This window comes from Pipistrellus hanaki, assembly GCF_964339955.1.
Source record: "Pipistrellus hanaki genome assembly, chromosome: 18".
Taxonomy (NCBI): Eukaryota; Metazoa; Chordata; class Mammalia; order Chiroptera; family Vespertilionidae; genus Pipistrellus; species Pipistrellus hanaki.
The window spans coordinates 9,806,385-9,832,373 of record NC_140520.1 but is presented as its reverse complement, the minus strand read 5'-3'; the positions used below and the strand labels follow the sequence as shown (position 1 = coordinate 9,832,373).

The 25,989-nt window shown below is 39.5% G+C and overlaps 1 protein-coding gene across 2 annotated transcripts; it reads right to left on the bottom strand.

The window, feature by feature from the left end:
- Positions 1 to 25,989, bottom strand: GDAP2 (ganglioside induced differentiation associated protein 2). Of its 2 annotated transcripts, none has more exons than XM_084865404.1 (14): positions 25,795 to 25,989; positions 21,511 to 21,745; positions 20,171 to 20,310; positions 19,584 to 19,737; positions 19,088 to 19,176; positions 17,508 to 17,584; positions 15,378 to 15,537; positions 14,342 to 14,498; positions 12,301 to 12,377; positions 11,396 to 11,472; positions 9,831 to 9,970; positions 8,065 to 8,119; positions 2,583 to 2,726; positions 1 to 483 (listed from the first exon to the last, which is right to left on the bottom strand). In XM_084865404.1, exons 2-14 carry the CDS (start codon positions 21,675 to 21,677, stop codon positions 436 to 438), a joined length of 1,485 nt encoding a protein of 494 aa, XP_084721530.1. In that variant the 5' UTR covers positions 21,678 to 21,745; positions 25,795 to 25,989; the 3' UTR covers positions 1 to 435. The 2 variants fall into 2 exon arrangements, 1 of the variants encoding a protein (XP_084721530.1); XR_014793296.1 differs by having other exon boundaries at positions 466 to 483; positions 2,583 to 2,689; positions 25,795 to 25,935.

Below are 25,989 nucleotides of genomic sequence, written 5' to 3'. Positions count from 1 at the left end.
GAAGCAAATAATGCATCCGGTCAGCATATACTGGTTCTATGTATTTTGAGACAGGCTCAAGTACACAAAGGAAGCGTGCAATGTTAAGGAGAGGATGTGAGTGACATGGGTGGCTTGTCGAATGGAGAATCCAGGGTCCTTTCAGGAAACTGAAGATACTCAAAAGTTGCTCCCCGATTTCTTATGAACAACCCTCTACAAGTGAACATTTCCATTTGATACAAATATACAAAGTTAAAATGAGTGTGCAATTCAGAATGGCCGACCATTTTCAGATTGCGTATGTGCCAGAAAATATACAGTCAATAAAAAAATACCAGAGAGGCGGGCACAAAAGGCTCTCTGGATCTGTACGCAAAAATGAGTTATCACTTCAGCAGGGAGTGATCCGTGGAGAAGGTGGTGTCCTTGAAACCAGGGCTGGGAGATGGCAGGTCACAAGTCTGGTGATGGGGGATACGATGTATAGAAAGGCCCATTTTCCTGTGGAAAGAAAGAAAGACAAGAACCCTACGTCATAAGATCCCTTTAACTGGGAACTTAAAAGAAAGGGATTTAGAGTCAACAACTTAATACATATAAAACGTCTAGTGCAAGCCATCAGAGCAGTTCCCTGGTAACAAGAGTTGGTGCACAATAGGTAGAGGTGAGCAGGATGATATGATTGTTTTAGTAACATGACCACTTACTGAATATTCTAAATGCTAGAAACTTTATCAGCATTTTTCTTTCCTTATCCCTTTACATCCTCCCAGAATGCTCTGAAGTAGGTGACACCCTCATTTTACAGAAAAGGAACCAGAGGCTCACACAGGCCACCTAGCTAGTCACCAGCAGAGCCCGTGTTTGAATCCACGGCCAACAGAACGTAGCGCACAGATTCTTTGTTGTTAGACTGCGTTATCTTACTGTGTGCTGAATCTTAATATAGAGTCAGAAAAGAAAAGGAACGATCGCTGAAGCATTTAATAACCAAAACTTTCTTGGCAGAAATGAGTCTTCTCCATTCCACGCCTGAACATCCAGGCTTGTACCAATGACAGGTCTCAGGGTGCTTAGTTCAAGATCAAAATAGAGAATTAAATGCCAGAGCTTTAATGGCAAATATAGAAAGCACCGCGTCCATGTCAAGGAAGTTTCTTGACCTCATTCTGGCTAAGTTTATCTTAATAAAAATCAAAGCAGTTAACTTTATAGGAGATGGACTCTAGATTCCACTTATAAGATTGAAGATTCACTTCTCATTTTTAAAGAAAGCATTTCTTTGACAAACAACGTATTTTTCAGGAAACCTTAAACAGAAAATGTGTAGCATTAATGTAAGATAGCAGTTGGAAATGGAAAATGAGGGGCAGGATGAAAACGGCAGTGCTCGCCAAAGCTGGTTTGGGTCAGTGGATAGAGCATCGGCCTGCGAACTGAGGGGTCCCATGTTCGATTCCGGTCAAGGGCATGTACCTTGATTGTGGGCACATCCCCAGTGGGGGGTGTCACCACAGGAGGCAGCTGATGGATGTTTTTCTCTCTCTTATCGACATTTCTAACTATTTCTCTCCCTTCTTTGCTGTAAAAAAATCAATAAAATATATTTAAAAAATAAAAAGAAAACGGCACTGCTCTATGGTATATTTACATGACAGCGGGTGAGGAGCATTAAATCTACCCAGTCTTTCTTTTTTTTAAAATATAAATATATATATATATATGTTGATTCCAGAGAGGAAGGGAGAGGGAGAGAGAGAAATATCAATGATGAGAGAGAATCATTGATCAGCTGCCTCCTGCACACCCCACACTGGGGATCGAGCCCACAACCCCAGCACATGCCCTGACCGGCAATCAAAATTTGACTCCTAGCTCATAGTTTGATGCTCAACCACTGAGCCATGTTGGCCAACCATAAGATTTTATTAGCCATCAGAAAATATGAAATATATACTTTACTCTTAAAATAAAGAACAGAAATCGTAGCTGAAGTTAAAGAAGTTAGAGAAAATGTGCTGCAGGATATTTATCTTACTGTATCCATGTTGTCAATAATTAAGGAAGAACAATTCACTTCAAACTTAATATAGCCTTCCAATATCTTCCCTGGTTCATGCATAAAGATATGTAACCAGCAACAATTCAATAAGGAGACTTAGGATCTTCTGGCCAAGCAAAATGAAACTTTTAGTAAAGACTAAGACAGGCTACCTGATTTACAATGAATACTGAAAATGGACAACAATCGATTCTTCTGGTTCTATTTATGGAGATGAATAGCCCTTCAATCTTAAGATAAGCACAGAAAATCTTAAGATAAGATGGTAGAAAAATTCACAACACAACCCAGGACTGGCTTCAAAATTATTGCAGAAAAATCTGTCATTGAAAAGTTTATTGGGGGAGAAGTCCTATTTTAGGATAAAGTGCTTTCCTAAGAATGTTCACTCATACAATCAAGTTTATAAAAGCACACTCATTGCATTAATATCATCTTACAATGGACGGATGTCCCTGTAAGCCCTGCCCTGCGGAGCAGTGAGGAGCCCGCAGCAGGGCAGCAGGGCAGCAGGGCAGGGAGAACTCCTGGTACTCACCCTGGCGTCATATTCAAGGACAAAAGGAGGAAAGTCGATCTGTTCTGGCGAGATGGCAGAAAACAGCTGGTGGAGGCTGTCCACGTGGTGGACTTTGTCCTTCAGTCCTGAGACAGAAAAGGTGGTAAAAAACCATGTTGATACCTGATTAACAGAAGAGAAAATCATTTAAGCCAGTGGCCAGAGCTTAGAGATACAAACATGAGTTTGAGAATTTTATAATAGATAAAAACTGCATTTCAAAATGGAAACTGAGCTCAGAAGCATCTTGCAATAAGCAGTGCTTTTCAAAACGCAGAGTGTTGTCTGTCAGTGACGGTGTGATTCCTTTAGATCAGTGGTTCTCAACCTTCTTAATGCCACAACCCTTTAATACATACAGTTCCTCATGTTGTGGTGACCCCCAACCATAAAATTATTTTCATTGCTACTTCATAACTGTAATTTTGCTGCTGTTAATGAATCGTAATGTAAATCTCTGTGTTTTCCGATGGTCTTAGGCGACCCCTGTAAAAGGGTAGTTTGACCCGCCAAAGGGGCCGTGACCCACAGTTTGAGAACTGCTGGTTTAGATGATCGTGACCAGCATTTAAAGAAAGAGACACACTAGCATGCCGACTACTAGGCATTGTAGTAAGGAGCTGTTTCCCTCGAAGCTTGGTTTCCATCGCGTCGCTATGCTCCCATGCGAGTAGTATATTGTGACACAAGTCTGTCTACAATTATAAAAATAAACTGTTCTTCAGTCTGAAACTCAGTTTTCTAATCCATAACATCGAGCAGGTTAGCTCTCAATCATTTTAAATGATTCTTAAATATACAAGTCTATGAAAGGACTCTTGAATGTGCTGCTGCACCACGGAGACATGGGGGTGGGTGGAAAATGCAGAGAGAAGATTGGGTCGGGGAAGAATCGTACAATCTTTGAAAGAAGATTTTCTCCCATTTCCTCCTTCACATCCTTCAGGTATTAGCAAGGGAAAATTATTCAAAGTAGGCAGTAGCGGAAACCCGGTTAAAAGTTTTCTGTTCAGGGAGACTCAAGAATTTGGTTTTATAAAGCTTGGCTTATTTATAAGTTATAAGTACACATTTAGTTGGATAAATTGAACTCCTTAGTATCTGCTATTTTAAGAAACTGAAAATTAAAAATTTGAAAAGGACTGCTGAGATGGTTTGTGAATGCTAGAGATCATTTCATCCAGTTCAGGGGTCTTCAAACTACGGCCCGCAGGGAGGAGTCCGATCCGGCCCGCCAGGTTTTTTGGGCAGTGAGCGCAGCCGAGGTGTTACAGTAGGAATTAGTAGTTCATATAGTCCGGCCCTCCAGCTCTCTGAGGGACCGTGATCTGGCCCCCACTTTAAAAAGTTTGAGGACCCCTGATCCAGTTCTTTACAGACGTAAAACCAAGAACACAGGATCACACACAAACCAGGAAAAGATGGTTCACACAAGTCATGGTGTACACAGTAATCCACTAGAGCCAGAATCAAGGGTGGGATTAAATTCCGTTAGCTTGCATTCTATTAGTAAGTTTCAAAGGAGAAGAAGAGTAGTGATTTATATGTGCAGCCAATTTATCACTCTGGGTGGAGTGGCCTGGAAAAAAATCTGAGGAGTATGGAAATCAGAACAGCGTGACTCGATTGCTTTATTACCCTCTTGATTCCATCTCATTATATTATAATGAGAAACACTCCAATTATAGTTTTTGACTTAGCATAAAACAAGAGTGGATTTCATTATACATGGGTTTTATTCTCACTCCTTCATCTCCCCAAAATATTACTGAGAGGCATCAGGATGGCTGTCACTTTACAGAGCTGGTCCTCAGCCTCTGCCCACCCTGCGTTCACCCTGCCTCCTAGCTGAAGCCATTCCAATGGCGAGACAGCCAAGGCTCTACCACTGAAATTTCTGGTAACGTCTCTCCATCGATGTTACATGAAGGACTGACATTTATTGACTCTCTAGTATTGGGGTGGAAGGATTAAAGTAAAATCTTAGCAAACAGCCCTGGCCAGTCTGGCTCAGTGGTCGGAGCATTGGCTTATGGACCGAAGGGTCTCGGATTCGATTTCTGGTCAAGGGCACATGCCTCGGTTGCAGGCTTGGACTCCATTCCTGGTTGGGGTGCGTGCAGGAGGCAACCAATATATGTCTCTCTCTCAAATAGATGTTTCTCTCTCTCTTTCTCCCCCCCCCCTTGCTCCCCTCCACTCTCTCTCTAAAAAAAGAAAAAAAAAAAATCAATGGCAAAAATATCCTTGGGTGAAGGTTAAAAAAAAATCTTAGCAAACAGTGGCTACATATTTTCCTAAGTATAAAATACGGCATTCCTAGTTGTTTAGTTTCTTTCCCTTCAAATTTACATCCAATGGAATGCACAGACTTTAAGCATACTTTCACTCTTTAGACAAAGGCACACCATCACCCTAGACCCGTGGTTGACCATCTGCAGCTCTCGAGCCACATGTGGCTCTTCGGCCCCTTGAGTGTGGCTCTTCCACAAAATACCACAACCTGGGTGAGTCTATTTTGAAGAAGTGGCGTTAGAAGTTTAAGTTTTAAAAATGTGGCTCTCAAAAGAAATTTCAATCGTTGTACTGTTGATATTTGGCTCTGCTGACTAATAAGTTTGCCGACCACTGCCCCTAGACAAGGCTCCTCTCCCCAGAGGCAAACACTTTTAATTTTTTTCTATCATGGATTAGCTTTGTCAGCTCTGGATCCCACATAAATAGAATCACTCAGTATGCCTCTTTTGTGTGAGGCTCCTTCCACTTGGTGTAATGTTTAAGATTCTTTCATGCTGCTGTGTGTATCAGGGATATGTTCTCTTTTATTGCAAGAAATATTCCATTACAAGAATATACCAGACTTAATTATTTTTAATCCTACTGATGGACACCTGGGCTGTTGGAAACAAGAGCTGCTGTAAATATTCTTGTAGAAGTCTTTTTTATGTGTGTATATTTTCATTTCACTTGAATATCCAGCAGTGATATTGCTGGATCACATACTAGGTATATATTTAGTTGATGAAAAAATGTAACTTTTTTGAAAGCAGTTGCACAATTTCACTTTCCCACATAAAATGTACACAAATTCCACTTGCTCTACATCATTGACCATTTGATATTATTATTCTTTTAAATTTTAGCCAATCTAGTGGTATCTCAACGCAGTATTTTTTAAAACAATTAAGATAAAGTAGACATTCGATAAACTGCACAAATTGAAAGCATACAATTTGTTAAGTTTTGACATGTATCTATCATAATTAATTTTTGAATCATGATAGTAAACCCTGAAACCTTAATAAGACTTACTTATTAGTTTTAATAGCATTTCTGGGGTACCATAGGGTTTTCTAAATAGATGATCATGTCATCTATGAATAACGAGACCGTTTTATTTATTCCTTTCTAAATCTAGATAGATTTTGTATGCCTTGCCATATTACACTGAATACAATACTGAATGGAAGTGGGGAGAGCAGACATTATTGGCAAAGACATATTGAAGATCAAGCTAATCCTTCTGTTTATCTATATTAAAGAAAAACTTTTAGTAGCTACTAGATGAACAAAAAATAAATGGCTGATGAGACTTCAGGAAATATAGTCAAGCATGTAATTAAAACTTAACTGAATGAAGAGAAGGAAAAGTCCTTCACAAGCAGTGCTCCCATGAGCAATTAATTAGAACTTATTGTGCTGTTCTAACACAGAGGGACCAAAAGGAAATGTGCAATTTTGAAATAATTACCTAAAATACTTCATGCAAATTTTAATTATATCTGGATGAGGAACTCGACAAGAATTCTGTAAACCATGAGAAATCCCAGAGTGGGAAACATCTCTCACTGAAGTCTTCACTCATCTCTTAATTATGAAATACGAGGACTTTTCACTACTGCTCTTACTTAATTTCTCCACAATCCTCTAAAATAAAGACCATTTCCACGGTCTTTGATGCTTTTCCCATCCACTGGCTCCCACGGCATTAGGCAAACCTTGGTTTCCTTGTTGATTTTTAGATTTACTTCCTAGTTTCCTTCCCTGATGCCAGGGTTCTGTCTGCAGTTGTCCTCTTTGCTCTAAGTCTCTCTGATTTTATTCATGAACATTTAGGGCTAAAGCTCAGTTTACTTGATATTGACTCTCAAAAATATTTCCCAGCCCTAACCGGTTTGGCTCAGTGAATAGAGCGTCGGCCTGCAGACTAAAGTGTCCTAGGTTCGATTCCTGTTGAGGGCATGCACCTTGGGTGCAGGATCAATCCCTAGCAGGAGGCAGCTGATCGATGTTTCTCTCTATCGATCTTTCTAACTCTCTATTCTTCTCTTGGAGCAGATCAAGCACCAAGTGTGCTCAGCAGTCCAAATCCCATGGCTCTGCCGATTTCTCCCTCAGTGCTCAGGAACCCAGATACGGGAGTGATGAAAGCAGAATGATGTACTATCTCAAGATTAATGGGCAAGTGTGATGAAAGGGTGAGAGGTTATAGGTTATGTAGGCACTGACAAGAGTGGCTGAAGTGATGGAACATGAGTGTTAGCTGAAAGGGGGAGGGGGGGGGGCGGGGGAAATCAGGACAAAAAGGAGATGTCAGTTTCAATAAAAGGACCAAAGGACTAGATGTCTTGATGAAGTCAAGATGTAGGATCACATATTAGGGATAGAGCTGTGAGCCAGATGGCTAGATTCTCATCATCTTGGAGGCTAACATACAAGGCAAAAAATAAAACATGATTTGAATTAAAAACATAATCATGATAGAAGACTGTGAAATGTACCCCCTTAGCTTGCTCTGAATGTGGGTTTTATAAGGAAGCATCACGCCACTATAATTCTGCCTCTACCTTTAACCAACTCTTTAATTTTGAACAGGCCTCAACTGTGAAATGAAGAGTTTGTACTATTTCTCTGAAATCCTCTCCAGTTAACCTTATGTGACCCAATGGTGATTAACAAGCTGTTGAAATAATCCCAGACACGCCTGGGGAGGCTAGATAGAGTAGTGGATAAGAGCATGATTCTGGAGTCATACTGCCTGTGCTCAACTTCTGGCTCAAGGGGGTACAATGCAAGAGTACCTACTAGGTACAGGACTGGTCAGGGAAGGTTTTCTATGCAAAGTTGAGCTGAGATCTGGAGGACAAGTAAGTTATCATGAGCAGAGGAAGGAAAGTGAATTCTGTATCAACAACATGAGCAACATCCGGATGAACAAAGAGCAAGAAGAAGAAAAGATGGGGAAGTCATAGCTTGTGAGGATTGTCTACAAAGACACTAGACTTAAATGAGACCAACATCAGGACCACAGCTCAAGATCACTTAACAAGGAAGGGTAAACAAAGAAATTAGCAGCCATAGTGTGACAGCAAGAATTAGGATGTTGACATATGTATGTCTTAATATGCTAGCATTCAGTGCATTTAAATTCATGATTTAGCTAACAGGAAAAATACTGTACCTTTGAACGAAATGTTGGATGAACAAAATACACAGCCTTCAAATTCCTCTTATACCTGATTGAAAATAAAGAAAAGGGTCAGTATAAATCATGCCCCAAACCAGTCACCATTATGGACAATTAACTATTTGCCTGAGTATATATATTCATTCACAGAGGGAAAAAAGTTTTTATACAGCTCTGGTTTATGTATTAAATTTTAGGTAAAATGTCAAAAACAACTCAGAGAACATTTTATTATTTAAAGTGTCTGTTTTATAGGAGATAATATGTTTTTCTAGGCTGTAACAGCTATCTATAGTTAGGACAAAGGAAATTCATATTTAACAAGCATTTATTCAATGTTATTTTTCATATGAGCCTGAAATCTCTGGGATTGGGTTATTATAAACAACAGTAAAACCACTTAAAATTATAATAAAAATAGAAACTCGTTTCAATGATCATGTTACAACAATAGTTCTAGGAAGTTGACTGTGTCCCAGAAATTGTTACGAAGGCTTTATGCTTAATTCTCATAGCAATTCTATGAACTGAGTACTAGCAGTGTCTCTATTTTCATTTTCCAAAAGTTACGAGCCATCAACTGGTAAAGCCAGAAGTTGAATGCAGGCAGTATGGCTCTAGAATCATGCTGTTATCCACTACTCTATCTAGCCTCCCCAATTATTTATTAAATTAAAATTATTTCAACAGCTTAGCTTGTTAATTGTATCAGGTTAATTGCAGAGGACTTCAGAGAAATAGTACAAACTCTTATTTCACAGTTGAGGCCTGTTCAAAGTTAGAGTTGGTTAGAGATACAATCAGAATTAACTAGTGTTGTGGAGTGATACTTATTAAACACATTCAGAGCAAGCTAACGAGGTGTCTGTGAGGTAATGACGACTTTAATATTGTGAATTAAAATGAGATTTAAGGGGTGCGGTGAGACAGTTGGAAACTTATGGTAATCTGCCTTCTTTGTACACTAATTGCAATATAGATTTTTCAATGTAATCCACAAAGACTTTGTGACGCTGCCAGTAATAAAACAACTGACAGGAAGGTGGATTGCATTTTTATTCAATATTTAGGAAATCTATTAGTGAGAAAAAAAATTTAAAGCAGAACATTTTTATCCTTGCTGTAGTGGGGAGTGCATATATTCTGTTTAAAATGTCTATTATCACTTTAAGGGAAATATAGTTTAATGAAAAAAAATGTCTGGCTCCAAGGTTCAAGTCCAAATTCTGTATTTAATGTTATTAGACCTTGGGCAATGTCCTTCATCTTTCAGAATGTCCATGTTTTCCAGTCTTTTAAATATAGATTTGAAATATATCTATATTTATCTAGCTAGAGGAAAGATGAAGTAAATTCATACTTAACAAATTTATGATAAGCTTTTTTTTTTTTTTTTTAATATGATACTAGAATCTCTGGGATTAGATTATGAATTAACAAACTCACGGGTCACTAGATCAAATAAAACAATGTTTGTAAATATATATAAAACAATGTTTTATAAATAGAAGGTAGCATTTTTGTTATTTTATATACAAAGGTTGATCATGACCCCAAACATTTTCCAAGGTGTTTGAAAAGCAGGCTCAGGTTTACATATAAATTTACTTAAATGCGGTAAATTGGAGTTAAGGAGCACCTCCAACTATTAAAATATCTGAACTCTGAATGACAAAAATCTTCAAGAATACACAGTAATGTTTGCTTCAATTAGGAAAGAAAGAGGCTCTTTCCCTCTTCATAAGCAAAAAATAACTAACTTGACATCCACGATATCGTAGAGTTTCTTCAGGAAGTCAGAGTCCAGGTGATTGTATTCGCTTGTCAGGGTGTGAAAATACACTAATACGTATTCCTTCACAGCGATGTGGTCCATTACATGGATAAAGTATAAAAGAGCCTAGAAGATAACGAGGAGCAAAGGTAAAGATCGTTTTGCACAGCAGTCGTTTGCACAGAGAGAGGAAAAATCCGGATTAAGCTAGTCTATGCCCAGGCATTGCAGAGGGACATTTCTGACGAGCATCAGTTCTCTCTAGAAGGATCTCTCGGAGAGTGAATCATGCCACTGCTCAATCATCCTCATGAATGCTACCATACAATCCCTCTCTCTCTTGTCCTAAGGGATGGAGAATTTCCAGTCTTCTATTCTAATAACTCTTCCTATTACTCGAAAGAGTTCTTAGGTCAACTACCAATTTTCCCTCTCTAGGATAATGACATCAAAATCATTAGCAGTAAAATTTCTAGACTTTCAATCATCCTTGAAGTTTTTGCTTGAACTCAATGAAAGTCTTTGCAGTCTCTACCGAGAGAGAGGCTCATGGCCCTCTTATAACTGATCATCACTGACAAGGATATTGTAAGTGACGCCTCACATGGTTCACTTTGAGGGCTAATTTTCTTAGCACCTTTACTGTTGACCTGAATGATGAAAATGAGAACAGGCTGAGCCAGTAGATGGCCGTGGGCTGGGCAGCTTTTCTAGAGCTCTGAAAGACTCAAATTTAATGTAACCCAGATCGGTTAGAGAAATATTCCATTACAAGAAAGATAAAATGTAAGAGAAACAAACACAAAGCGGACATACAATATGGGCAGGGCCAGTATGACCCAGTGGTGGGGCTATAAACTGTGGCAAGGAGGAAGCTAAGAGGTAACAACGGAAAGATTATTATGAAATAGGCTGTTTCCCAATTCCTCCTCAGGTGGTCCTTGGCATTCCCATGACTGGCTTAACATGGATTAGGATCCAGTTGCTACCAGTTGTTACCTGGTTTGACCTTACAACACAACCCAGTATTTTATATGAAATGATACATGAATATGTAGACCCTCAGGGAAGTGTACACGGACATCAATGCAGGATCTATGTTTTTATTGGCATCAATTATACTATTAATGAAAAGAATGAGTGTTACAAAATTGAGGTTTCTCTCTTCCCCCCATTTCCCCCCCCCCTCCGCTCTATCCTCTCTCTCTAAAATCAATAAAAATATAAATTTAAAAAGAAAAAAAAAGACAGACAGACTTTATTAGTACAATGATAATACAGAAAGATTCCAATAAAAAATGTGTCTGTTACATGACACCCAAACAAAGCAGATGGGTTTCTCAAGATCACATATGACACCCCAGTATTTCTGTTTCTCCCAGAGCAAAACCAAACCCCTACTTTACTGCAATGACACATGCAGATTTGCAGAACCGCAGGGCTGCCACTCTGCCGGAAACACAATCATCTCACATGCTAAGCCCTGATTCCAAATCCCCCTTCTTCTTTTTAAATCAACATTATTTGTACAACAGCCTTTCCGTGGCTTACCTTGTCCATATCTATTAGTGTGACTGGGATGTTTCTTCCAACCACCACCATCACCGTGCGACCGCAGTTGTCAACACCTAGAAACAGGAAATGGAAACATAACCAGAAACTTTATTCCAGAGGGATCTGTCCTGGGCACCTACCTTATAAAAATACTCCACTCATATGTAAAAGACTGAAAGTCAGGAACAGAAGTTTTTCAAATTCCATCTTCAGGTTTCTTAGAGAACACTTTTTAGTTTACCTTTGGGAGGTTTCAATGACTGCCCTTATTACTGTTAAGATAAGGCCTCTTAGGGGTTTTAAATCAAGGACAGTCAAAGGTAAGGTGGCAGGCAGAGATCTTTTCATATATAGCTTTTTGTTTAAACTTATAACTTTTAAAAACATTAGTAACCCGGGAAAACGAAATGGAACTCAAGTATCGTCTGAAAAAAATACAATGGAGAAAGAATGGGAGACTGAGAACTTTCACTGTCTCCATTATCCTATATAATAAAGAGGTAATATGCAATTATATTAACCCTATATAATAAAGAGGGAATAGGTCGTTATGCTGTGATGGTAACGGCCGATCAGCAGAAGGGAGGGGCAGTGAGCTACAGTGCTCAGAGAGCTACTCCCATGCACAGAGCCACTCCTATATTTATATAAGGTTTGAATTTTGTGTAGCTAGTATATGGTACTTTTAAAAGCAGGAAAAATGTAATCAGAACATTAAGAAAAAATGAAGTTGGCCGATATACAACTACCAGTTGAAATTTTCATAGGTTCCATCTTCATTAGTACAAAAATACTTTATTCATAGACAATGGACAACAGCAGAGAAAAATGAAGTCTGCAACTGCATGCCAGGTAGAGTCTTTAATTAGTAACAGAATAAGTTGCCATATCCTGAAGCTCACCTGTTTGGTATAAGGCTTTTAAAGAAGCAATATCCGATAGGTCCTCAGATCTTGCTTGACATAACCAGCGATTATAACTAGAGAAATAAAAGATATAATCATTAATAATAAACCCAGAATCTGTACTATGTATTATTGATAAAATAAGCATAAACGAGTTACTGAGAAAAGGTGTTCATACATATTTAAGAAATCTTTTATGATCAAATGAAAACTACTCATATTATTAGCTCAGATACCAAGTCTCAAACTAACACTGTTTTTAAATACTATTACTCTCCTTTGCAAAAAATATAAATAAAAGCAAAGAGAAAGCCTAAAGCAATAGCAGTTCTACAAAATAGATGTTTATTCATTCCACAAAGATTTGCTCTATGATAGGGACTGAGAATACTATAGTGAAAAGACACTGTCAGTGCCCTCCAGTTTACTTTGCAGAAGGAAAATGGGTGTGTTGTACATGTTACGTTATGTGGGACCATAAAGTAACAACGTAACTTTATCTGTGAAGTCCTGGCTTCTTTAATGATTGGTTAAGCACAGTAGTGGTACTATACCCCCTATACCAGATCCCAGGGACCACAGTTTGGCACTGGCTAAGAGGATAGCCAAAGAAAACTGTTTGCCAGATGATTCTTACACATGGCCTATAAATCATCTGATTGGAAAAGGCTGTTTATTGGTGACCCCTAGTGGCTACTGTGCTTTTGTTTATATAAATTAAACCAGAATAAAGGGAAGACCAGGAACTCAGGAGACACAAAATTCTAACTCTAAGGGACTCTAGAGATCACCTAGTCCTGTGGTCAGCAAACTGCAGCTCGCCAGCCACATGCTGCTCTTTGGCCCCTTGAGTGTGGCTCTTCCACAAAATACCACGGTCTGGGCAAGTCTATTTTGAAGAAGTGACGCTATAAGAAGTTTAAGTTTAAAAAATGTGGCTCTCCAAAGAAATTTCAATCGTTGTACTGTTGATATTTGGCTCTGTTGACTAATGAGTTTGCCAGCCACTGACCTAGTCCAACTCCCACTTTACAGATGGAGAATGACATCCACCATGCATCATTAACTATAGTGGATAAACGCTATGTTAGGCTTTGGTTAATTGGAGTCTGAAAAAGCATAAGGAGGCAGTATCTACTCCAGACTCTATTCTATCTATTCCAACTTATCTCCAGCAAGGTATGATTCCAGAAACCGTCCCTTCTGGGCTGACACCTGGAGAATGGGCAGGGATTGAAGGATCAGAGTATTCCAGCCCAAAGGGATGCCAAGTAGCAAAGGACGATTTGCTCAGTATTGAAGACAATAGCAGTGACCAGTTTTAAGAGCCTGCTAAGTATCAGGTGCTGTGCTAAGCCCATGAAATTTCTTACTTAATGTTCACAACCATATGAGCTGTCATCCATAAGGTAATGGATGATATTAACCATGTATAGTTTATGACTTTTTTCTTTAACTTTTTTTTTTTTAAAAAAAAACAGCTAGCTTTCCAAGAACTATCAGTCCTTGGAAAAGCTTACCCAGAAGTACAAAAACTACTTTTCTTTGTTTCAAAGAGGATTTATTCAGAATTGCTTTTAAAAAACAAAACAAAACTGGAATAAATAAAATGCCTTTATAGAGTCCTGAGGATAAATCGAGGAGAAATAAAGCCTTTTACATGTAATAAAACTGTAGATTATGTTTTAATTATAAACATAGTCAAGCCGGGTAAAAACTTTGTAGGTCTGCCATTCCCGTTCCCCCATTTCCACTTTTACAAAAGAACCTCACCCAGCAGCACCACAATTATCGTAGAAAGAGCAGGAACTATGAAGTCAGACATGCATCTCAACACTGGTTTCAACACATGCTAACTGTGACCGCTGATAAATTAACTTTGGATTTCTGTACCACAAAACAGGGACAATATTATCCTCACGGGACTGTCATGAGGAATAAACTGGAATGTATTACACACGGATCAGTTAGCAGGTGGAAGGCCCTTCCTTCTTTCTCAGATCCTATGTGTCTTTCAGGCCAGAGGGGTTTGCCTTACTTTCTCTGATGCTGCTTCTGTAGGGCTGCCTCTGATAACTGTCCCTGAAGGATCAATCTTCTCTGCTTATCAATATCTCCTTCCATTCGGGCAAAAGCATGAGAGCCAATGAAAGAGAGGTCAGCTCCCAAGCCTTCTTCCTCCTCTTCCTGGTCATCTGTAACAAAAATACCAGAGCTGAGGACAAAACTTGACTGTAAATGCCCAATAGACTGTGAATGCCCAACAGGGATGACTATGAGCTAACTCAAAAGAATAGAATTCAGGGTATGTTTTGAGAATGAAAATGAAATCCAATTTAGGCATCTGAAGATTTGAAATAGTAAAGAAAAGCAACAGATGTTTGGGGTCATGTATCCAGAGCACCTGATTGCCCGGCACATAAACTTCAGTCCTTTGGTCAGGTTACTAAGAAAGTATGGTTTTAGAAGACCTTGTTGAAGCTGTTGAACATTTTAGATGATAATGTAGGTGACTACTGTCTCAACAGTGTCCTGTATCAACTTCATGAGGGTAAGAATGTTGTTATACTCACCTCTGAATTTCGACTGCCTAACACAGACCTGACATATGCACGTGGGTGTATTTAAAATGTTTATTTTATTTAAAGAGTAAATCTAAACAAGAATAAGACTCTTGCCTGTTTGGCTCAGTGGATAGAGCGTCAGCCTGCGGACTGAAAGGCCCGATTCTGGTCAAGGGCATGTACCTTGGTTGTGGGCACATCCCCAATAAGAGATGTGCAGGAGGCAGCTGATTGATGTTTCTCTCTCATCGATGTTTCTAATTCTCTATCCCTCTCCTTCCCTCTCTGAAAAAACCATAATATATATATATATATATATATATATATATATATATATATATATATATTTTTTTTTTTTTTTTTTTTTTTTTTTTTTAAAAGAATAAGACTCTTAAAAACCTCTAAGTTGATCTTGATCTCAGTGTCACACTAACAGACACATACTACCCCCCACTTCTGTGATCAACCCCTTCACTTCCTTGAGAGGGAGATTGGAAAGGCAGAACTCACCTTCCGGGGCACCAGGTTTCTCACTTATTCGAATCTGCCGTTCAGGTACCACAGGCTCCCCTTCTGCATTTCCAATATCTGCGGGCAGGTACGGCAATGACCGACTCTCCTCCTTCAACGACCTTGGGAAGTACAGAGGGAGCAGCTTTTGGTAAGTAGCCTGTGTCGGAAAAGCAAGACGTTCTGTGACAAATCACGAAGTGATGAAGCAGGCCCCTCAGTGCTTAGTGCTGCTCAGACACTGTGAAGAGAGCCTCCTGATGGATGCTCCCTGGGACCTCCTTCAGTTTTGTATTAAAGATCAGGACATCATTAGCTAGTTAAACATGACTCCCATTCTGGCAATTCCCCGTGACCGAGCCTGGAAGGTCCCGCCACCCCTATTCCCTCCCCACCCTTCACCTTACTAATGACATGTCTTTCAAGATTCATCTCAGATGCTCCTTCACAATCCTCAGTAAGCCATCACGGTCCACTGGCCTGGTTTAGTTTTGAGTATTTTTCTTAATGCTCATTATGGAGAATTGCTATTTCAAGACTTTTATTCTTTTTTAGAAGTTTCCCAAAGGAAATTTTTTAAAAAAAAATTAGAATGAAACTCATTCTATTTTATAATTTCCATATGAGATGGTTCATTTGACTCATTTATAAATCCTTGATACATTATAGGCATTTAGTGCTCTTATTTTTCCTGTATCTTTTTCATCATCCTAGAAATTATTTTATCATTTACCATTAATTATTCCCAACCATACTAAAAAACAATGAAATCATTCAAGAAATCATGTCAGTTTTCTTATTGTTCACCTGTAATATTGCATCATCTTTCATGTATAAAGTAGACACATAAGTGACACCATTTTTATAGCCTTTTTAAAAAAACTGAGAAAGAATTCACATACTATAAAATTCACCCTTTTAAAATATTATACTTCCATGGGTTTTAGTATATTCACAAAGTTGTAGAACCATCACTATTATCTAATTCCAGAACATTTTCATCATCTTCAAAAGAAAACCTAAACTCAATAGCTATGTCATTCTCCTTCCTCCCTAACACTGGCAACCACTAATCCACTCTCTGTCTGTCTGGATTTGCCTATTCTGGACATTTCATAAAAATAGAATACAGTCTGTGGGCTTTTGTGTCTGGCTTCTTTCACTTAGTGTAACAATCTCAAGGTATACCCCCATGGTAGCTTGTATCAGTACTTCATTCCTTCTTATAGCTTAATATTCCATTGTATGTTCATACACATTTGTCAACTCATCAGTTGATTACATTTGGTTATTCCCACTTTTGGACTGTTATGAATAATGCTGACATAAATATTTCATGTACAGTGTTTGTGTGGACAAATGTTTTCAATTTTCTTTTGTCTTTACCTAAGACTGAAATTTCTGTTAAACTTTTTGTGGAAATGAGCTGCGCAATTTTACATTCTCACTTGATAGGTATGTATGGAAGTTTGGATTGCTCTACATCCTCACCAACACTTGTTATTATCTTTGTAAAGACTGCCATACCAGTGAATGAAAAGTGTTTTCTATTTGCGTTTTCCTAATGACAAATGTTGTGGAGCATCTTTTCCTGTGCTTATTGGTCATTACTTTTCTAAAGTAATGCCTATTTAACACTTCTGCTCATTAAAAAAAAAAAAAAGACCTTTTTAAAAAGCAATTTAAGCTTCCAAACAAAACTGAGAAGGTACAAAGATTTCTCATATGCCCCCATGTCCCAACACATGCACAGCCACCAGAGTGGTATATTTTTATAACTGATGAACCTACAATGTCACATCTAATTGCCAACAGGTCTTTCACTGATGCCCTTTACCAGGTTAAGAAAGTTACCTTCTATTCCCAGTTTGTTAGTGCTTTTATCATGAAAGGCTGTCAGATTTTTGTCCAATTTCTGTATCTACTGAGATGATCATGTGGTTTCATCTTTGATTCTATTATTATTCTATTACTATGGTTCATTACATTGATTGATAAATCCCATTTGGTAACCCTTTTATATATTGCTGGATTCAGTTTGCTAGTAATTTGTTAAAGATTTGTGCATCTCTATTCATAAGATATATTGGTCTGTAAGATTTGAACAATACAACATAATTAGCAAAATACCTCTTCAAGTTCAGAGACAGCAAATACTACTTTTTCAATGGTCTCTCCATGAATCTCTAAAAATCTCCTGACAGTGCCTAAGGAAAAAACAAAGGATTATTTTTTTAAAAAAAGTTATTTACATATGAAGAAAAATCAAACTCTTCAAAGTTTTATTTTTGTAATGGGTCACTTATCATTTCATTCAGGTCTCTGCTCAATGAAAAGATAAGATCTCTGCTCCTCAAGAAGTTCAGTCCAATATGTAATATATATAAATAATACTCTATCTACAAATATATAAATTTACTATGAAATCCTTGAGCAGTAAGAAGCTTAGTTTTTAAAATAGCTAATTATTAAATAAGACTACTTAAGACTGAGGCCAATTCCTTGTTTGTACTTGCTAATTCTGTACTTGCTAATATATTTGTAATTTTTTGGTGGATATAAGACTTTTAGCTCCTCATATTTAAACAAAAAATAAATATGAGGAGCTAAAATAATGTTTCAAACCATCTGCCCTCCAGCTTGTCTGTGTCTCATGACATGTGAGATGCAGAACTACATACAAACTCTAGATGTGGAATGAACCTGCATATAATACAGTGAGATCACGGGCCCCCTCGAGCCGAACGCCCTATTTTTACCAGAATATTACATAAGTGATGTTCTGGCTCCTAATGATTGAGCTCAGTCTTTATTTAAACCCAACATCAGGGTTGTATGTATTCAAATGGCACATAAGAAAGATGCTGTGGTTTAAACTCCGAAGTGCTATGTGAATCTGCTATTATAAAATCTGTTTTGGCTTTACTACTACAGCCCATTAAGATTATTCTGAATTAGGATTCGAATACCCAACGTATTGGCCATACTTCTTAGCTTGGTCTCATTTTAATGGGCATATCTTCCATTCAAATGGATAAAAATGTAGAGAGCGCCTGTGAAGGCATTCTTTAATTATCGTCAGCTGAACCCAGTGGCCTTGGCAAAGCCATGCCCTGGGAACACACTTTGCCAAAAAGGCAAGAGTGTTGTCAGCTTGACCTTCATTTCAGCCCAGGTGTGTTTTGATATATAAATCCAGTCAAGCACCAGGAATGCTCAGGCCTACTAAAGAATGAAAATAATCTCCTTTGTCTTGACTTCTGGTGAAACTTCCTGGTATTTGGGGGTATAAGATAAACATGCTGAATGGGCTCTGGGTCACTGTCTCTCCAGCAGAAGAGGGCAGCAGTCCCGCCCAGTTCCCAGCTTTTTCCTTCCATTTTGTGTCTTTTTTCTTTCTTTCTTTTATTTCTCAATCAGCAACTCCTCTACTCAGGAACTGGACCTGCTCTCTAGCAGCACAGGATGAGGAAAAGAGAGAAATATTTTTACATCATAAAAATATCAACACGAGAAAGTAAATTAAGATCTTTACACTTCATCAATACAAGCGTCTCTCCGGGTGCCATGGTCAGTTAACAAGTCTTCTTTGGCTAGAATTATTTCGCTAGTGATATAAAATTTTTAAGACTCAATTTATGTCCAGCAACCCCAATCCCATGTATGAAGTGCTAAGCCAATGTATGCACAGCATCTCCAATATAACTTACGAAGGGCTATGTGTGTAGCGTCCTCCAAAGGATAACCTCGTTTTGCAGAATTGATGACACAGAATCCAACGGAAGACATTGACTGCTCTCTGCAACCCAACAGAAAACACAAAAATTACACTACAAACGTTCACAATCCATAACTAATTTTAAAACACAGCTTAACTTCTCCTTCCCTGTCCCTTCAACAAATCTACCATAGCAGTTAATGCAATTGCAGTATTTAAGAATTATATTAACTTATAACTTAATTGCACCATTTGGGGGAAACATATTCCACATAAAGACTGGGTAAAATGAGAACAAGTTACATTCTCAAGTCACCAAAGCCATTCCTTTTACTGCTAAGTTTGATAATACAATGGGCTCTATCTTCAGGGTCCTCTGAGATTATCTAAATCCCTCAAATTCTGACTTCCAGAGCTAGGCTTCCTTGTAAAACCAGGGCCTTTAGCAAAGTGTGGCCTGCTCTGGCCAGGGAGCGAGAAGGCCGTACTTGGCCAGCTGCAGGACGTTCCGGTAGCAGCTGTACAGGGAGCTCTCGGCTGCTGTGCGGTAGCGGCTCTTGTACTTGGGTCCCACCGTGTGAATGATGAACCGGGCCGCTAGGTGAAATCCTTTTGTCAATTTGGCTTCACCCGTCCGGCACCCTGGGAGCAATGGAGCACATATGTCATGGTGGGGTTAGAAAGAAAACAACTAAACAATGCATGACACAGAGACAATAGAAGGACATGGAGATATTTCAGCTAGAAATATGGGTTAAACACATTTCCCTGTTCCCAAAATGACAGTGAGCAATACGATAGGTATGAAAACAGAGATGAAAAGAATGGGAGAGAACATGAAGCAAATGAGCATCAACATTTTGGAAGGGAGACAGTCAATGACCTAGAAGTAACTGGTTTAGCAACCCAGAGGAACCCAACTGTGTGCGGAAATGGGGCAACCGGTGTGAAGAAAGGGGGTGGAACCGAAAGGCAGTGCTGGATACCAGACAGATTGCTTTCATTCAATTCCAGTCCACCAGGCTCCTGCCGAAGACTCTTCCTACGCAGTAAGTCCTTAAGAAAACCCACTCACCTTTCAGTTTCTGGAGCTCCTCCTTCAGATCAGGCCCCGCCAGCATGAAGATACTCTCGGACACAGGATTCTTATCTGTGAGGTTTTCATTGCTGGTATTCACAATGGCTGTACAGTTCAGCAATGCCACATCTCCTTTCCTGAGCAAACATAAAGAGCAAGTGTGGGGCTGAGGAGGGCGATAAGAAAGCTAGTTTCTAATTCTTGCAAAACATGCTGCTCTCTGAAAGACTAATCTGGAGGCCTATTATAGATAGATATTTATAGCAATCCCTACAAGTCTAAAACAAATAAAACCATGTTACTCCTTTGCTTCCTTCACATTTGTTTCATTGTAACAAAATGTTCATAATGCATTTAAAGAATTGCATTTGGTTTAAAGAATTTAGACACAGCAGTGTTATTTATAATACCCCAAATGTGAAAACAACTGAACTGCCCATCCACTAATAAATTGATAAACTAAATGTGGTGTATCCATACAATGAGGTATTATTTGGCCATAAAAAATAATGAAGTACTGATTCACACTACAACATGGATGAAGCTTAAAAAACATCGCACTAAGCCACAATTGATTCAATGTATATTAAATGTCCAGAATAGGTAAAGCTATAGAGAGAGAAAGCAGGTTAGCGGTTGCCTAGAATTGAGAGATTGTGTATGTGTGTATTTGGAGGATGAGGGCAGAGAAAAGAGAAATGGGTAGTTACTGCTGACGAGTATAGAATTTTGGGTCAATTAAAATGTTCTAAAATTGACAGTGGTGATGATTATACAACTTTGTGAAATACTAAAAACCACTGGCTCATATCATCTAAATTGGAGAATTGTATCTGGATAAAGCTTTTTATAAAAAATATTGTATGACTACTAATACATTCAATAAGATAGATGAACTTTCAAATAATTATGCTGAATGAAAGAGGCCAGACTAAAAAGTAGTAAAACTCTAGAAAATGCAAAAATCTATAGGGACAGAATGGTCAATGGTTGCTGGGGGACATGGAGGCAGAGAAGGACAGGAGAAAGGGATTTCAAAGGGAAACAAAAAATATTTGATGGGGGTGATACATATATTCACTATCTTGATTGTGGTGATGGGTTCATGGGGGTATACACATGCCAAAACTTACCAAACTGTACACTTTAAATGTGTGCAGTTTATCGTATGTCAATTATACCTTAATAGAGCACATATGTCTATGCAAAGCAATATTTCAACAATGCTGGGGCTTATAAAAAAAAGTTTAGAAGAAACTCTGAGTAAAAAAAGAAAATTAAGATGAAGTTTCGATAATGTATTGTCATATCGTGATATGATTTAACCGAAGAATTACCAAAGAATCACTTTTCCATTGACGGTCTTGTTAAAGAGAAAAGGTGATCTAATGGTGTCTGTTTCGGCTGCAGTATCAGAAGCATTTAATTCATCTTCACAAGAGTCACCCCAGCTTGGCAGCGTATCCACATCCACAAACTGGGAAGGTGCCCCCAAAGGATCCATGGAATGGGAGCTTCAGCTGGTCTTTTCCCAGAATCCTCAGCTACTCACTATCCACTGGAGACGTCAGCCTAAGAGAAAAAGAAACCAATGTTTTAAAAAAATATATTTTATTGATTTTGTTACAGAGAAGAAGGGAGAGAGAGAGCTAGAAACGTCAAGAGAGAAACATGGACCAGCTGCCTCTTGCACACCCCCTACTGGGGATGTGCCCGTAACCAATGTACATGCCCTTGACCGGAATCGAACCTGGGACCTTTCAGTCCGCAGACCAACGCTCTACCACTGAGCCAAACCGGTTTCAGCAAGAAACCAATGTTTTAATAGAGAAGCACAGACACTACTTTACTTCTATTAGAACAAATAACAAAACCCCACTGAATACAATTACAGTTACTTAAACAGTCTATTAAAAATCAATGTACAATGAAGGATTGCTAAGTTTTTTCCCCTCTAATCCTCCCCCCCCACACCCCCCCCAGATTTTCTAAAATAGAAAGAGGGATTATTTAAGCACAAATTCTTTTCAGAGAATTACAGCCACTAAAATAATCACAGGGACCACCAATTCTTCTTTCCAGAATAGTCATTCAATATTCACCAAGTGTCTGCTAATGAGGGGCCGGTTGTGGGGAGGAGGAGAGTGAGTGTTAGGTGCTGCAAGAGATACAAAGATAAGTATTGTAATATGTACAATTTAAAGAGTTCAGTTAAGGATAATGTGGCGGAAATACAGATTGAGAAGCAGGGAGTTTGCGTCCATCAAACAGTAGGAGATAACAAAGGTTTAAACTAAGTAGAGGAGATGGAGAAAGCATGAAGTGTAAAGGCCTACATTCCTGCTCTGCTCATGCTTAACTGCCTACTCTCTCAATACCAGGATAAAATTGCTTGAGAAGATTATTTTCATTTGCTACTAAACACTCCTTGAAATCATTTTGAAACACACTAATTTTATCTACAAGTTTATACTTAGTCCAGAGAATTGGCCTTTGAAACTGGAGGCACCACAAGTTCTATCGATCTGCTCACAAGTATTCAGACTTGAACTGCACAAGCTGAAGAGAAGACAAATAGAGACTACACTCCCTTTCCACTAGACTGGTTCTTTGAGAGGATGCAGTATCCTCAATTCTCTTTCACAACATCTTGATCTCCTTGCCCTCAATCTGCCTATTCCCAAAAAAGGTCCCTAACTCATTGCTCCTTCGGAAATGGAAACTCTTTTCACTGCTTAACTTTTTAAAAGGAATCTGTTTTGCAGCTCTACTTCCTATTCTTCCATTTATGCCACGTACTGCAGTTTTGCTTCCATCTCTCCAACAATGCTGAAACTGCCCTTTCAAAGTCAACCATAACTCCCCAAATGTGGATTCCAAGAGCTAATCAACTTTTAGCTGCATTTACTATTGATTCTTTCCTTCCTGACACTACTATCTTCTTTGACAGTACAGACTTGGGTTTCTCCTTTATTTCCAATCTCATCTTGTTAGCCCATCTTCCCAGATCTTAAGTCACTGTGACCCACAAGATACTGGATGTTAAATGAGCAGTAACAGTCAGAGTGCTTATTGTAGGGCAGAGTTTAATGGCATTTAAGGGCAGTGCCATGGCATTTTAACAAAGGGTAAATTCTTTTTTCAGCTCCATCTCTAAACAGAAATTGACTTTCTAACTAAAAAGAAATTTAAATCTCCTCCTCCCCAATGATGCAAATGGAGCCCCAAAGCCAAGCTAGGCAGGAAAATCTGATTCCTTATCCTTAAGAACAATAATTTTTAACATTTTTAAAATATATTTTATTGATTTTTTACAGAAAGGAAGGAAGAGGGATAGAGAGCTAGAAACATCGATGAGAGAGAAACATGGACCAGCTGCCTCCTGCACGCCCCCTACCGGGGATGTGCCCGCAACCAATGTACATGCCTTTGGCCAGAATCGAACCTGGGACCTTTGAGTCCGCAGACAGACGCTCTATCCACTGAGCCAAACCGGTTTCGGCAATTTTTAACATTTTTGAAAATCACATGAGTGAGAAGGACCCTTTCATCACCCAAGATGTGAGCACATAAGCTCATACAAGCACAGATTTCCAAATAAATGTGACAGAGTTCCCAGACTCAGATTAAGAATCCTAGTGATGCCAAAACCAGTTCGGCTCAGTGGATAGAGTGTCGGTCTGCAGATTGAAAGGTCCCAGGTTCGATTCCGGCCAAAGGCATGCACATTGGTTGTGGGCATATCTCCGGTGGGGGTGTGCAGGAGGCAGCTGGTTGATGTTTCTCTCTCATCGATGTTTCTAGCTCTCTATCCCTCTCCCTTAACTCTCTGTAAAAAATCAATAAAATAAAATAAAATAAAATAGAATGCAAACAGAGGGCTCGGGTAAGGAGAGAGGATAGGTTCAATCCCCGGTCAGTGCACATACAAGAATCAACCAATGAATGCATAAGTAAATGGAACAACAAAATTGATGTATTTCTCCTACTTCCTCTCTATTAAAAACATCAATTTTTTTAAAAAGACAAGAGAATTAAGCAGAACACCTTGATCACTGTCTCAAAACAACCTAATTGTGGTCTGGATAAGAAGAAAACAGTATCATTTTCCACTTATATCTGTGTACTTATTCTTCAAAATGCTTACACTGATTAGATAGGCCTAGATGAAATTACAAAGACAGCTGGTCCTTGCCTTTGATCTCCCTTTAAAAAAATGTTTTTCTTGATTTCAGAGTGAGGGAGAGGGAGGGATAGAAACACTGATAAGAGGGAACATCAATCAGCTGCCTCCTGCACGCCCTCTACTGGGATGGAGCCCCCAACCCTGCAAGGTACCATCCCTGCATGGCATGTGCACCAAACACATGGGGGCCATGCACAACCAACTAAGCCACACCAGCTGCGCTTGGCCTCCCATTTTGACCAGTTCATTTTCACTGTCTTTGCATAAATTACAGGCTTACCATTCTTTAAGTCTTTGTATTGCAATATTTAGTCAGGGTACACTAGATATTTGTGCACGATACCTGCAACCCAACATCAAATCCATTGTATTTAAGTCCTTCTATGCAAATGGAAAGAATGACTTTTTCCCCCCAAAAAAACTTACTTACATGGAAAACAAACAAGCAGTCAATATGTCAACAATAAATAGAGCAATACAAAAATATTTCTAAAACGTGTCCATGGCACAGATCAAATTCAACACCATCATTCAAAAACATCCAAAGCACATGCTGGCATGGTGAGTTAGTAGTACCACATTAAAAGAACTTGACTATTTTCAATTGTAAGTATTAATACTTTGAGCAATTTTAAATTTAAATAAGTTAGGGTTATACTCTTGTATGGTGTATGTATAGGGAACTTTATAAGAGGCACAACCTTAGCGCTCAGTCACAGCAGCTCTTACAACAACTTTTATTAAATTTGAGATTAGTTATCTACAGTTTACACAGTTGTAAAACAGCTTTCTTAGAATCAGATAATCCAAGGGGCGTGATCTAGATGGCAGGTAGCCTACGAAGTTTTCTACTGAAGCACAGGTTAGCTTTCATTGTCCTCAGCTATAGGCATCAGGATTCATTTCTGAACATTTCTAGGAAACCCAACTATACAGGCGAATAGAACTGCAAGCGCACCTAAGCCTCAGTGGCCCAGCGAGGGGGAGTCAGCTCAGGTCACTTCCCCCTCCAGCGGCCAGGGAGCGGAAACACGAAGCCGGACCAATGTCACTCCGGGGACTGCGGGGATCCAGACCATTAGGCACGAACGGGGATTCTGACCATTCGGCCAGTCCACCGGGGCAACCTATAGATCCCATTCTGGGACTATCACCAGCAGGGCTCCCGCACGCAGGGCACGCGCCTCCCCCGTGACCACAGCATCACGATCCCCGTGCCCGGGTCTGCCTACCTCCTCTCTCCTCCTGGGTAAGCCGTCCCCGACGGCGCATCGGGAAAGAGAAACCCAGCAGCGGGGAAGGATCCTTCTCCCAGAGAACCCACAGAACTGACCCTCTGCCCGCACACCCCGCCGGGGTGAGTCCAGCGCGCCCCCACCCCGCCCCCGGCCCGCTCCGCCCGCCTCCCCTCCCGACCTCTGCACCCCCCTTTCACCTCACTCCCGCGATCCCATCCGGGCGGCAGGCAGGGCGGGTTACACTCCTCATAGAAAGCCGCCGATCGGCATCCCGGACCACTCTTCCCGGAGCTGGAAGGGCGAGGCGATCAAAGTCCCTGGAAGCCGGAGTGATCAGCTGCAGAGGCTCGGGGCTGCGAAACACCGACTTCCGTTCCCGGCCGGCGCTGGCC

Bases quoted from the DNA above. Each gene is read 5' to 3' on its own strand.
- GDAP2 (XM_084865404.1), bottom strand. From the start codon at position 21,677: ATGGATCCTTTGGGGGCACCTTCCCAGTTTGTGGATGTGGATACGCTG. The intron at 19,738-20,170 runs GTGAGTGGGTTT...CATTGCTCCCAG, and splicing joins GGAGCTCCAGAAACTGAAAG to GGTGCCGGACGGGTGAAGCC. The intron at 17,585-19,087 runs GTAAGTTATATT...TTTTTTCCTTAG, and splicing joins CGCTACACACATAGCCCTTC to GCACTGTCAGGAGATTTTTA.